This window comes from Macadamia integrifolia, chromosome 7 (genome assembly GCF_013358625.1).
Source record: "Macadamia integrifolia cultivar HAES 741 chromosome 7, SCU_Mint_v3, whole genome shotgun sequence".
In the NCBI taxonomy this organism is placed as follows: domain Eukaryota; kingdom Viridiplantae; phylum Streptophyta; class Magnoliopsida; order Proteales; family Proteaceae; genus Macadamia; species Macadamia integrifolia.
Window position 1 is genome coordinate 23096017 of NC_056563.1, and position 14278 is coordinate 23110294.

The following is a 14278-nucleotide window of genomic DNA, read 5'->3' on the forward strand; positions in this document are numbered from 1 at the left end:
TTAAAGGAAAAAAGAAGTCTACTAGTGTGGTGCAAGAAAGCTCAGACTGAGCAAGACACAAAAATACCGCATATTCTCCCATTGGCTCATGTGTCTGAGGTTTATTATGTCATATTGGCTAGGTTCTAGCATCTATAATTAAAAGGGGAAAAGATTGAGTCTTGCTATACTCTCATAAAGAGTCATTTCCCCCTTTTGAAAAATAGAATAAAGGAGAAAAAAAAAAAAAAAAAAAACGCCCTGATTGCATAGCCCCAATGCCTAAACACAGTGACATGCAAAATTATCACCCCACAAATAAAATATGGAGAATATCTTCTATTTCAAATATAGGGGCTGTGCCCAGACACAAGGCTGACGAAAAGAGCCTACCAGTTTGGTGTTGCCTATACCCAAACATAGGCAGACGCTAAAAGACCACGCTACTCCCCACCCCTTGCGGTTTCTTTGATACCATATTTATATAGTATTGTATAGATTATAGTCAATATCAACATGTACTAGAGGTATAATAGCGATAACTAAAACCATAAATAATTCCCTCATAAGACTCCCGACTAGGCAAGCTGCCCACACCACTCAACAATCAAGAAGGATAAGAGATAAACAATTAAAGGAAAAAAGAATCTTGCAAATATAGTGTAGGAAAACCCAGACTGAGTAAGACGCAAAAATACCACGCTACCCCCTGCTCTGCCTTGAAGATGCTCCGGCGTGTCCTCCCATTGGCTCATGCATCTGGGGTTTCCTATGTCAGACTGACTAAGTTCTTGCATCGATAATTAAAAGGAGAAAGATTGATGCCCAATTGCGTAGTGTATGCTAATGTCTCCCTATGTCTACATCTCTCCTCGATTCCTCTTATGAATAGACATAGGAGGTGCTAGCATATGCCATGTAGTCAGAGATGTAAATTTTTGAAAATGGAGTCTTCTATTAAGGAGTGCGGCCCCTATACCAGCACATGGGCTAATGGGAGCTCACGCAAAAGCATCAATAAGGGAGGGCTTTATGCTTTTCATTAGGGGTGGGGTGATAATTTCATTCCATGTTGAGTCTAAACACATGCACTACATCTCGAAAAGAATAATTTTTCCCTTTTGAAAAATAGAATAAAGGGAAAAAGAAAAGTCCCTGATTGCATGGCTCCAATGCCTAGACATAGTGGCATGCGGAATTTACACTTCACAAATAAAATAGGAAGAATATTTTCTATTTGAAAATATAGGGGTTGCACCTAAACGCAAGGCTTGCGAAAGGAATACCCACACCCCCATGAAAGATGAAAATACCCGTCATCTTAATGATTCTTTCAAGTACAATCTCATTGGCCTTTTAAGCTGATACAACCCCTACACTCCCGAACTGTGAACATTCTCGCAATAAAATAATGATTCAGTGTTTAACGGTCCCACTCGTCTTCTGACACTATTATCATCCCTCCTGTGCTCTGGGACAAAAGGAGAGCGAACCCCACAAAGCTGCTCAGTGCTCTGCTCAGCCTTCTTCTTTCCTTGATTTCATCACAATTATTACCGAGACTGAAATCTTCTGACAATTTATTTGTAGCCGTCAGATTCATCCGTAGCGGGACCCATCCTGTGTCCCACCATTGGAACCATGGACCTATAAAGCATTCCTCTCTCTCTTCCCTCCCAACGTAAAAAAACAACATGGCGTCCTTCGCTCAAGAGCATCATCATCAACAACCGTCACCAACCTCGTACGGCGCCACCAATGCTCCGCCACCGACGCCCACACCGTCGGCACAACCCACCCGTGTCTCCGCTCCGAACGCCGCCGACGCTCTCTCCCGATTATTACATCGCCTCCCTCCAACACTTTCTCTCCCTCCTCGCCTCTTCCCTCCCACTACCTCTCCTCCTCTAATCTCCCTCTCACCAGAAAACCACCACAACCTTCCAAATGACCTTCTCTCCTCTTCTTCCAAACTGGGTTTCTTCCAACTCACCAACCACCACATCCCTTCCCAACTCGCTCTCTCTGCAGAACTCGAATTGCTCTCCCTCTTCGACCTCCCCAACGACAAAAAACAACACCTTTTCCCTAAAAACTGGCCTCTCGGCTTCGACGAAGATGAAGAAGACGAAGAAGAAGACGAAGGAGATGGCAATAACAATGGAGTGTCGCTCTGCTTGTCCACACATTGTCCTACCGAGTCAGCCGAGTTGAAGCTATCATCACTCACCGAGTTCACTCGGGCATTAGAAAAAGTTGGTCTGGAGATCGTGGAGACCCTTTCAAAAGCTATAGGGTTTGAGAATCCTTTGGGTTCGTCCTCTCCATGGAGTTCATTGGTGTGGGTTTCCGAGGGAGTTGCAGGTAATAAACCGGTTTTTAATGGTCGGTTCTATCCTTATATAGTGGCCTTGCAGTATCAGATCAGGTGCAGGAAGTATTCATTGCTTTCAGATTCCGGTTGGGTATCCGTTTCGCCGGAGATTGATTCCGTCCTAGTTACGGTCGGCGACATCGCTCAGGTGAATCTCTCTCTCACCCGGGTTGACTCCGTTGTTTTTTCACTAACGGCTTACCCGGTAGTATCGGGCTCAAACTTTTGGGCCGCTAAAATTGGTTGGGGAGTCGGGAGACATTTCTCTAATTCGCCGTGAAAGCCGCCACGTGGGACCCCCATTAACCACTAGTTCTTGCGGATATGACACGTCATCCAACAGGGCTTAAATTCCAGTTTTTACTGGTACAGTTGGTGGGTCATTGGGCCCATTACTTAATCAGCTTTTTATTAGTGGGTTGTGGGGGCCCATATCCAGTTACTGTTGATCCAATATTCTATTCCATTTAATTGTCTTATTGGATGTTCAAAAGTGATCCTGGTTTTGGTGTTGGGTTAGGGACTTAATTAGGGCTACAACAAGGACTATAGGCTTTGGCCGGGCTAATAGAAATTTAGTTTAAATACAAACCGGACTTAGGTTGGACCTCGGGTTGTTTGGATCTGTATCGACCTTGATTGATTCTGATTACAGCCGATTTTTGAACTTAAACCCAAGATTTATTGAGTTTTCAGATATGAGAGCCGATTCTAGGGTTTTTGGGACTGATCCTATTCAATTCGATTCCTCGATTCCATGTTTTGAATCCTAGATTGCACCAAAAAAAATCCTAGATTGGACCCTAGTTTGTATCACTTGGTTAGAAATTCAAACAAATTATGACCAAGAAGGAAATTTGCGCATGGTTTAATGAATCAAATTGAAATTGATCTATTCAAATTCGAATCAAAATCCATGCCTACTTTGTGAGTCCTTTTGTTTTTTGGATTTTTTGGGGTTGGGGAGGAGGACAAGAACCCCTCTTTTGAATCAGCCATGAATAAATTTGGATTTTAAATTTTATCTTTTATTATTATTATTATTATTTTGTTTTATTAAGAAAATTGTAAAAATCAATGAAACTTTTTGTAATAAAATTTACAAGACTTTTGAACAAAAATTGAAAGAACATCAGTTGCCTAGCATAATTAGTGAACTATATTGCGCACAAAGCCTATACTCACCAAGAGGTCTTGAGCTCGAGTTTTAGCCTCCAGAAGCATGTTGTTGTAACAACAAGATCTTATTTGTAACATATAGTTTTGTTGTTTGGTTAATTGGTTAATTGGTCACATTTTATTTATGAAATATATTATTTTGAATACTTCAAAGAATTTAGAAATTCTATGGCTCAAATCTTTAGTATTCTCTTATTTATCATGTGTATGTGTATGCACGCTTGTTGATGAATGAATACGAAGGTATGGAGCAATGGGAAATTGAAGAAGGTGAGAGGGACTGCGGTGGCGAGCTTAGGGGACGAAGATAAGTCACGTAGCATTTCAATATCCTTGTTACTAACTCTCCCTATTGAGAGCACTCTCTCTCCACTCCTTCCTTCAGCAATGACAGCGGACGGTGATGACAACAAAGACATTAACAGCATCAGTGCCGGTGCCGATGATGCCGGCCGTGAAAAGGAGGTGCAGAGTGGTGTGGGTGATAAGAAAGGAGAGAAGAGGGCGGCGTTCCAGTCTTTTTCTATGGAGGATTATGCTTGGAGAGCTTATCATGAGAGGCTTTTGTTCAAGGACCCTCTCGACAGATACCGCATCTAGAATTTTTGTGTAGCTTAATTTGCTTTGTATTATTGAATCATGATTGAAAGTTACAAATTTCAAACTTCTTCTAGCTTTCATTATTTTGGTTCTCATTTTGATCTTGATTTGCTTATAAAAAAAATTTTGGGCTGTCATTTGATGTTGTAGTCTTGTAGATCCTCATGTAGTAAATATATAGTTTATTATGTTTGAATTCTTGTTGCTAATCTTATAATATTAGGGTAAGTGTTTTCTGTAGGGGACATAAGCGCATGAGGACGCATCTGCGTAAGTGCCATTTTCCATTTCATAAGGGGTGGACTGCTCATTTCGCCCCTCCATGTGTCTAGGTTGCAGCGGCCATACTCTCCCAAGTAAAACATTTTCCCATAATGATAATGGGGAGAAAAAAAACACGAGTTTGGATCTGCTACACGAATGTTCACGTACATGTGAGGATCCAACTATTGGATATGCATGTCTATCAAACCTGGATTATTAATAAAGTTATTTATTTTCATTTATGCAGGACATTTATTGAACGTGTAAGTTGTTCCATAGTTTTTTTACCCAAAACTGTTCTCGGCTAAGGACCAATACCTGTCCCACTTATTGCCATTACAAGGGTGAACATGGGTATATATGAAAATAAAAGTAGCGGGTGTTGGATTCTCACACGTACGTTCATGCAGCAGATCCAAATTCAAAAAACACTACCCAGTCAGCAAATCCAAATTCAAAAAACAATACCCAGTCGTGTGCTTTTGCACTGAGACACAGGGATAGAAAATGATCATCATGCCCCCATGTTGGATGCATCAATGCAAGCTCCTATTGACCCCCGCACCGGCGAAATTCCAGTCTTAGTCTTCATTTTTCAGCAGAGAATATAGAGATTTAAGAAAAAAAAAAAAAAGGCAGTAAATTTGCACACTGTTTTATCAAAGAACTATCAGATTCGATTAGAAATGATGATGATCAATGAGTTGGGGAGATTTGAATGTAAAAAGCTGAAATAAATGTAGAAGCATATACTTCCCTTGGGTGCTATCATGCCACTTCCTGTCATCTTTCATCAACTCAGATTTCTAACTTTCCGGCGAGATTGCAGATCCGTCGGCAGTCCTCTAAAGTGAACAAGGTCTCACAAGGTTGCTCTCTGGTTTCGTGTCTCTAACCCAAAAATACAGCATAGATGATGTTGCTATAATTCATTTGGCCAAAGTCAGGACCCCTTAATTAAGAAACCCAATGGAACTTCACTACTATCAAGGAAAGTTATTTAGCGGGTTATGAAACTGCCACCAACCTAAATGCTGATATGGCAATTGGGCTGCGTCAACCAACATTCTTCCACCTGGCTCGTATTGTTACTCGATAAGTAATGTTTTGAGCTATACCTGGTAAATGGCCATACTATAAACATTAATTTTTCTTTAATATTCAAAACTCTAACTATAACCCATGAATCATAACGGTACACGTTCATTATGTAAGTCACTCCTTTCCATGTATTAAAATGAGCTATCATTTTCATAGTGAACCTTCATGTGGTTAGTATCAACTTTAGCGAATCAACCCCATGGTTAATTCTGAATTAATCCCATGGTCAATAATAGGGTCCAATCCTTATTACCCTTTGTCCTTTAGGGTGTCTATCATTTCAAAACTTATTTTGTATAGAAAAAAGTTTCAGAAAATCATCAATTCAGTATTGCAATATTATTGGTAAAACATCAGGTACATAATCATTTACATAAGCTCATATGATCAACATGTCCCAAAATACATTAAGTGGAAGCCTTTTAGTGGAAGGGCTGGCTATCATTGCCTCAGTACCAATGTGTTCTATTGCCGCACAATGATCCTAAACATCATCTTTTACAACAAAGTACATATTTTTTTTTTTTCGTTAACAGCCTTTGGCTTGAGTAGTCCTGCGGTCCCATACTACCCCACAACCACATAGACCGAGTCATACTGGGATCAAATAAAAACCATTCAATTTTCATCAAAAACAGTGAAGGGCATTAAAAAACAGTGTGAGTGGCCCTAAGTCCAACAAAGTACTTAATCTTTATGTGTAGACACCCAACTCACAGAGCACATGTTAGATAATCTTATCATCACATTGTTGCCACTAAAGATCCATATTGGCCTCTCTATAAATGAAAAAACCTGGAGGTCCGTGACAGAATAACTTAACCATGGTGCATGAGAGATTGCCTCATAGCACATTACTGTCTCTGCTTCCATAGTAGATGATATAATCTTTAGTTGCTTCACATATTTCAAGGATACTGCTCCTCTAATGAGCATAAAAATATATCCTAAGTGGATCTTCTCGTATCTCCACATTCAACATAGTTTGAGTCTGTATATTCAGTTAGCTCCAAATCACCATCCTATTGATATGTCAACATGATCCTTGGTAGGGAAGAAAGTTTAACCATGACAACCCGAAACCCACCTTGGCCCGCCCTGAGCCCGAACAGGGCTTGGGGTAAGTTTTTTGACCCTATGGGCAGGTTAGGTTTGAAAAACCCCAACAAGGGTTTGGCCAGGCTTGAGTTGAGGCCTCAACCTGGCCCAACCCAACCCAACCCAACCCGAAATTTAACCCTAATTTTTTATATTAGAATTTAGGACTCCTATTGGTATTTCATATTTTCTATAATTTTTTAATATGTAAGATATGAATGAAAAAAAATAGTCAATCAAGTTTAATCCAAACATTGTAGAAGCCGAGATCAACCCAACACAGCCCAACCCTAAGATGGTCAATTAGGGCCCAGTTGGGTTGGTATGAAACCTGCAGGTTTGGGCCTGAACAACCAGGTAGGGTTGGGTTAGGCTTGGGTTGAATTTTGAGGACCTAGGTTTGATTTAGGGTTTTAAGAAACACGGCCCTGTTTCACCCTAATCCTTGGTGCCCTGAAGGTATCTCAATACTTTCTTCAACTACACAACCTCACATGTGTATGTCTAAAGCTAATCTTCCATTATCTCCAAAGCTCAAAAGGAAAATTTGGAACTGTTTTTATGGTACCACATTCAACATATACATTGCAGTCTTTAGGGCTTCATCCCACAAGGTCAGTGGAAGATTGGAGTTACTAATCATACTCTTGACTATTTCCATGTCTCCAGTACCTTTTTTTTAGCGACACTATTTTGGAGCTAAAAAATAAGGTAACAGGAAAATGGACCTAGTCTCTGTCCAGATTTAGTGTATTTTCCATAACACCAACCCTGAGATCTTACTAAATAACCTCACAAGTTTGCTTCTCTACTACTTTATACTTGTCGACGACATCAAATGTCTTATCCCTATGAACTATAAGGTAGAAATACATATATCTAGTATGGTGATCAATGAATGAGAAAACTTTGACCATTCAATCATGGTGTGAAAAATGGTCCACATATGTCCATATGCACCCACACAGGTATCAAAGTCAGTGAAGTCTAGAGTCACAAGGACTCCATTCACCAACCTCTTGAATTTATCCACAAAGATGGGACCTAATTTCTAGTGCCATAGTTTGGAAGATGAGAAATATTGTTTAGTGCCAATACTACTAGATAAGGTAAATAAATTACTTTCAGGTACTGGATCTAAATGCATGAGATATAATCCATCAACTAAAGATCCAGAACCTACTAAAATGTTGTTTCTGTACAAATTAACAATTGCACCATCAAAATTAAACACAAACTGAGACAATGTTCTTGAAAAAGATGGAATAAGAAAAGCAATTTTTGAAGTTCAGTATGAAATTAGACCGTAAGATCATGTTGTAGACCCTGATTGCTTCTACTTGAGATTGCACCCGATTACCGAAGTAGATGCTCCCCTCACTTTCCTTCAGTGCCTCCACTTGAGATTGCACCCAATTAGTAGAATTGATGCTCTTCTCACCTTCCTTCAGTAGTCTTTTCTACAGAAAGAAAAGGTTACTGAAGGATAGGGGTTCTGGCATGGGGAAACACTTATGTGCATATCTACCAAAGCTTGTGACTCGAGGAGAGACAAGCCAGGGAGCAAGCCCTCGGTGTTTTCCATTGATGATTGCCAGACATGGGAAAGGCTGTCGGAGCATTAAGAGAATGTCGAAGTTGGACAACGACGCCTAGAGGGATCAAAGGGCCTAATGGAGGTAGGTGATCCTCTTCTTAAGTTTATTTTCCGCTGCCATTATTGATCTTACAATATTTGTCACAAAGCATGCATGTGCTGTTATGTTCTATTTCAAGTTTTAAAGGGATTTGTATCAAAGGCATATACATATCTTAACTAGGAGACCAGCGAGAGAGAGAGAGTATTCCTCCAGTGTTGGTGGTGCCTACCATCTGCAAAACTGAGCCAACAAGCCTCTTTTTTTTCTTCTTTATTTATTTATTTTTGGTGGTGTCAAGCCAACAATCCTGTTTGCAACAATAATAAAACATTTGCATCAGCAGGCAATAAGTTTCCAATCTCTCAGTAGTAAAGACTAAAATCTATTCAACAGAATGTGCTTTAAATATATATTTTTTTTCTTTGACATTTACATAACTGGAAAACAGAAATGGAATTGAAGGCATGCATGATTATGTGGTACCTCTAATTTTGTTTTCAGATACGGCTTATATCACGGCCAAACACGAATGTGGTAGCCCAATTTACTGCAACATAGAATCTATTTCTCCAGCTTATTACTCGTGTTAAGTATGCCGACCGCCAAATAAACCAACTAACAAATCCTGTCAGAGACAACCCCTTTGCCTCCTGATAAAGAAAGTTTGTATAGGTCAGCAAGCCCAAGCACAATCAATAGTAACACAGCAACAAATACTCATTTTGACAAGAAACTAACCTTGCTTTGTCTGAGATCCACAAGAGCCTTGTAACTCCCAACAGTTGCCATGCTTCCCAAGTGTTTATAAACAAATGGGGCCTCCGATTCGATTTCCCATCCACTGTTCGCATGCCCTCCACCAGCTTTACCAATCTTGTTCAATAGGCTCCCAAGATATTTACCCTGCCGCTCTGCTACCTGGTTCAGACATCCCATTAGGAACAATAGTAATATTCTTGTCCAAAACCTGAAAGATCTTAATTTCCACCACTGACCTGAGCTAAAGCTGGAAGTACTGGTTTGCCGGTGCTTTCAAGAAAACCGCAACAGTCACCAATTGCAAACACATCCTGCATGGAAGGAATGCGCAACCATTCATCAACACCAATCCTGTTAACATCGATGGAAATAATTAGAGATGAACTCACTCCCCACATATAATTGTATAATGGTTCAGTGGAATGAAACTTTCAGAGTCAATGTTAAGAAGAAGATAATTCTAATGATAAGCCGTGCTGTAGAGAGAAAGAACTGCACCTTCCACCAGGAGATTTTGGAAGTTGCAGAGATCTTGTGAAAGGAGAAGGACCAACACCTGTAGACCACACCAACAACCCATACGGAACCTCTGTTCCATCATCAAGAATAATCTTCTGCTGCTGAACGTCTTTTACAATTCCACGGACGAGACGTACACCTGACTGAAAATATGAAAATACAAAGTCGTGAGGCCTTGTAAAGTAAATGGAAAAAGTTTGTAGTGTAACTAACCATAATATGATTGATATCACACAAATTATGTGTGTAACTTTTGGGAAGACGGTGCTCTACAAGTAACAGAGAAGTGGATTCTTAGTGTTGGACCATGAAGTGCTAAATGCAATGGAAGCATAAGCCAACACATCATGAACAAATAAAAAAAAATGACACTTTGGAACTAGAGTGGATACCCTAATCAGCATGGAGTGATAAATTATAAAGCAAATTATTCAATCATTTACACTTAAAACTTGTAAGAGCATAATATGATCCTCATCAAACATGTCAGGTCAATACACTGGACTTCCTGCAATGCTCTGAATCCAACTCCAATGAACATATCTGCCAACAAAAACTTCAAAACCCTACCTTCATGTGCTTGTTAAGAACCAAAACATATCTGAATCAACTGATCTCAAAAACTTCAATAATAGTAAAATAAACAAATCAGAAAGACTTAATAGAATTTCTCCAGACTAGGAGCAAATGTGAGTAGCTCATCAGCAAAAGGGCATTGAAATCTTCTTGTGATTATTCAAACCAAGAACCAAATAAGTTGGGCCAAAGCTAAGAACTAGAAGCCTTTGCTCAGCCACTACTCTTCAAGAAGGAAAGAAATATATAGATCACAAAATAGAAGATTGTTTTCAGTCCTTAAATGGTGGAGACTCAAAAAGTTTGCTTTGACATTCTATCATTATCCTCATGCTGAATGCATGAAGAACGAATAGAATTGAGCCAAGTGAACTCGCCTTTTAAAAAATTGAAATCTACAGGAAAAACATATGAGCAATAGCAAGTGCACACAAACTTCAAAAGAACGTTTAAAATACCTAACTTTTATCAGTTCTGAGGACATATCTATAGTACAGTAATGCTAAAGAAACTATGACTGTTATGCGTGCCTGTGTACAATAACACATTCATGATTCATTGTGTATTAATGGTGAATAAATGGAATGTTTACTGCTTCAAAAATAATTAATTCTCATAGAACAGGATTATATAAGAAACTGACAAACAAAAATGGAATGGGTACCTAGTCTATGCAGATAGATTGATGATTAGCCAAAGGAAAGGGCGGAATAAGGTAACCATAGACAAATGCACATACAAAAAAAGATCTAATTGTTGGTCCTGGATAAAACCAGATTAAACAAAGTCTTAGTATAGGCAGCTGCTTCACACATGATGGGAATGGTTGTTTATGGTGGACAATTTTTCGAAGTTCAGACTTTTTTGACTCTGAGTTGAAGATTGATTACTTAGTACTGTTTGGGTCTAATATAAGTCATGTGATAAAGTCTTTATGCTTGCGTAGTTACTTTGTTGGCATTTCCATCATGATTTTTCTCATTTTGGACTGCAAATAGGGTAGGGGAAGCCGGACAAAGGAGGGTATTTATACCACATCATTTTTGCACATTCTCATGTGGTAGCTGGCATGACTTGCAACTGACTCTTTAAGCAGTGTATTAAGCTTACATACAGCCTTAGTAGTGTCTAAGGACCACAGTTTACAATAGATGGGCTGACTCATCATTATATATGTCCAAACTTTGTGCTGGAATGCACGACTGCTGCATTCCAGGCCATGTGTTCTTTGTTGTTTCATCAGTTTAGCCCATTAAAGAATAAATAAATAAATATGCTGCTATAGTCAAGGTAAATTACTTGGATTATTCTTTTCATTCTCTTTTACTATCATTCTCTGAAAATATGATTGCTGGTTCTGCTGAAAATTCACACTAAACTTCCAATCCTGATTTCTCTCACTTTCCCAAAATCTAATTTCTCTAATTAAAACCTCCATTCTACAGCCCTGATCTATCTTAATAAACCCTCCAGTAGACCATCTCTATGACCGCTCATGACCTTGTCTCCCTCTAATTTTCTGGTTTTCTCAATCAAAACTCTTCCTATAGAGAACAATTTTTGCTTGAGATACAACTACTTTTCATAAAACAAAAAACATGAGAATGTGTAATACTATCGAAAGAAGAATCTTTTTGTTGTTTTTTTTTGGTGGTAAAATGGGATTCTGCAAGAGATCGGTATCAACAATATATTTATGTAAAATTGCTACTAATTCTTTGAATTCTGAAGTAAATGAACACACCTTAGTCAATTGCTTAGTGGCATATCGCCTGAGGCGATCATCAAAGGATGATAATATCTCATTAGCCTGTATGACAAGGAAAAAAATTTTAGTTTTGACAGCTTTAAATTTACCTAAATCTAACTTTGAAAATTCCACAATGGGTCATTAATGCATTTTTAATTTATTTAACCAAAATAGGCTTAAGCCCCAAAAGAAATCGAACTCCAATGGAAAGGGAAAAATCAAAGAAGATATTTCGGGATGATATTTTGATTGTTGATCACACATTCACAAACCTCAATTAGGGTTACATGGATGTAATCTTTCACATGGGCGTATCTTTGATGAACATCTCTCATGATGAAATCACTAAGTTCTCCACTGAACTCAACCCCAGTAGGACCACCTCCTATGACAACACAGTGTAATAGTCTACTTTTTTCTTCCTCTGAGATTCCTGCACCAAAACTTTTTTAACTAAGTAGGAAATTTTCATCTTAATGCATACCAAGACAGTTCTTTGCTATCGTGTTAATACTGCAAATCCTTAGGAAGGCGTACCAGGCACATCAGACAACATTAGATTCAGGAGTAACTTCCTACGGATTTGTTGAGCATGATGAACTTCACGAAGAAAAATAGCATGTTCCTTCACTCCATGGATTCCAAAAGTTGAGGCCACAGCTCCTGCTGCAATAACTAACTTATCGTATGAGATGTTAAAGTTCCAAGGCTTCAGGGTTTTCTCTCCATCCGTCACAGTCTCACATTTCACCTTAAATGCCATCACATAAAAATTGAGTTTAAGTCCCAAGTGCAAATTTATCACATTTCAGTCAATATGGATTTCCATAACAGATTCTCACTACAAAAGATCAATAGAATAAAGTTAGATTCTCCCAATGAAAGGGAACAAGATTTATTAGATGACAGGGTCCAATATCACATCAAATCTCATACTCCAAGTGAAAATTTATCAAATTTCAGCGTCTATGGATTTCCATGACAGATTCTCATTACAAAAGATCAATAAACCTAATTGGGTTCCATCCAACCAAGCCTCCCAATCAACACCCATCCTCTAACTCGAACCCACACAATGTCTGATGCATAGCGCATTTATGTTGAAAACATTACGGATAAAGCTAAAATTCTTTCAAAAAAAAGGAACAAGATTTATTAGATGACAGAGTCCAATATCACCTCAAATTCCCACCCACCCCCCCACACCCCCAAAAAAAAAATGGTGTGTAAGCTGTTCCTGAAGATTTTCATTAGCTAAAAAAACCAACCTATTAGATTCAATAAAGCAGAAAATCCTTGCTAAACCCAATACAGAACTAGGAAAATGGAAAGGGAATATCATAATTAATTTCTAAATTTCCTCATCAACAGTAACATTGAATTTGCATACCCTGTTTTTCCAATAGTAGCAGTAATACTTGACTAAGAAGTGAAACCCCCCCAACCACACCCCCCCCCCCCCCAAAAAAAAAAAAAAAAAGATAAAAATAACAATAAAGTAAAGAGGAACGAACCACATGGTTATCAGCATCAAGTTCCTTGCAATTAGCAAGAAAGAGGAAAGAACCAGGTTCCCTAGAAATAGCAGGTTGAATCCTTCCGACTGGTTCAGCTACAGATCGAAATTCAAGGGTACCAACACAGGTGGAAGCTAACAGAGGAGTGAAAACCATATGATTCCGAGGTGACACACAGACTACATCATAGATATTGGTGTCTATACCTTTCATAAGCCTGCAACCAGCCCATCCCGAACCCAAAACCACAATCCTCGGCTTCTCACCAGGCTTAGTTGGCCCGAGACCAGTGTAGTGATGATCATTTGGAGATGGGATTTGAAGTGTTGATTCACTGCTGAAATGCTGCAACAAAGATGTGAAGAGGAAAGGAGAAGATGGGTTCAAGTATTTGTGCTTAATTGAAGAAGACTTAATGGAGTAAACATTAATGAGGCTTCTGAACCAAGCCATGTTCTTGGGTCTCTCAGAAATTCTCTCTCGTTCTCTCTCTTGATTTCTCAAGTAAAAGGAGAAGAAGAAGAAGAAGACCGAGTAAGGTGTTAAGAAAAGACGATTTTTTTGGGATTGTCTGGAACTTACATGTGAAGATGAGGTAGAAAATTGCTCGGTGTGAGAGCAAAACGTGTACTGCAAGTGCCGCAGCACTTGGCAGCCCCAGCCGAGCCCTTCGCCGCAGGTGCTGCCTCTTCCAAACTTGGCGGAAGAGGGAAACCAGACGGTTAGCCCGTGGCGCGTACGCGACACCCACCGTGGTCAATCGGTTCGATTTCAGTTATTCGGTTTGATTTCAATTCGATTCAGGATTTAAAATATACAATAAAAAATTGAATCAGCGTCCTCGGGGCAATCTCGTAGTTCCTACGGGGTGGAGACGATGGGGTCGGTCCATGAATTTTCCTTTCTTTTGTCGCATTTCGCT

The 14278-nt window shown here is 39.2% G+C and overlaps 2 protein-coding genes across 4 annotated transcripts; one reads left to right on the plus strand and one right to left on the minus strand.

Moving 5' to 3' along the window:
• The first annotated feature begins 1516 nt into the window (after positions 1-1516).
• On the plus strand, positions 1517-4328 carry LOC122083869 (gibberellin 2-beta-dioxygenase 1-like). The gene is made up of 2 exons (XM_042651783.1): positions 1517-2501; positions 3776-4328. Exons 1-2 carry the CDS (start codon positions 1674-1676, stop codon positions 4130-4132), a joined length of 1185 nt encoding a protein of 394 aa, XP_042507717.1. The 5' UTR covers positions 1517-1673; the 3' UTR covers positions 4133-4328.
• Positions 4329-7696: 3368 nt separating this feature from the next.
• Positions 7697-14109, minus strand: LOC122083727 (internal alternative NAD(P)H-ubiquinone oxidoreductase A2, mitochondrial-like). Of its 3 annotated transcripts, XR_006141711.1 has the most exons (10): positions 13354-13912; positions 12377-12590; positions 12112-12272; positions 11834-11899; positions 9493-9656; positions 9231-9345; positions 8974-9153; positions 8719-8885; positions 8465-8542; positions 7697-8055 (listed from the first exon to the last, which is right to left on the minus strand). XR_006141711.1 is itself a non-coding variant. In XM_042651612.1 (9 exons), exons 2-8 carry the CDS (start codon positions 12393-12395, stop codon positions 8733-8735), a joined length of 858 nt encoding a protein of 285 aa, XP_042507546.1. In that variant the 5' UTR covers positions 12396-12590; positions 13939-14109; the 3' UTR covers positions 7697-8542; positions 8719-8732. The 3 variants fall into 3 exon arrangements, 2 of the variants coding, with proteins under 2 accessions (XP_042507546.1, XP_042507545.1); XM_042651612.1 differs by lacking the exon at positions 13354-13912 and adding an exon at positions 13939-14109 and having other exon boundaries at positions 7697-8542; XM_042651611.1 differs by having other exon boundaries at positions 7697-8542.
• Between the last annotated feature and the right edge of the window lie 169 nt (positions 14110-14278).

Coding starts and splice junctions, on each gene's coding strand:
- LOC122083869 (XM_042651783.1), top strand. CDS start 1,674: ATGGCGTCCTTCGCTCAAGAGCATCATCATCAACAACCGTCACCAACC. Junction 2,502..3,775: donor CGGTCGGCGACATCGCTCAG/GTGAATCTCTCT, acceptor ATGAATACGAAG/GTATGGAGCAATGGGAAATT.
- LOC122083727 (XM_042651611.1), bottom strand. CDS start 13,809: ATGGCTTGGTTCAGAAGCCTCATTAATGTTTACTCCATTAAGTCTTCT. Junction 12,273..12,376: donor AATGTTGTCTGATGTGCCTG/GTACGCCTTCCT, acceptor GTTTTGGTGCAG/GAATCTCAGAGGAAGAAAAA. Junction 11,900..12,111: donor TCCATGTAACCCTAATTGAG/GTTTGTGAATGT, acceptor CTTGTCATACAG/GCTAATGAGATATTATCATC.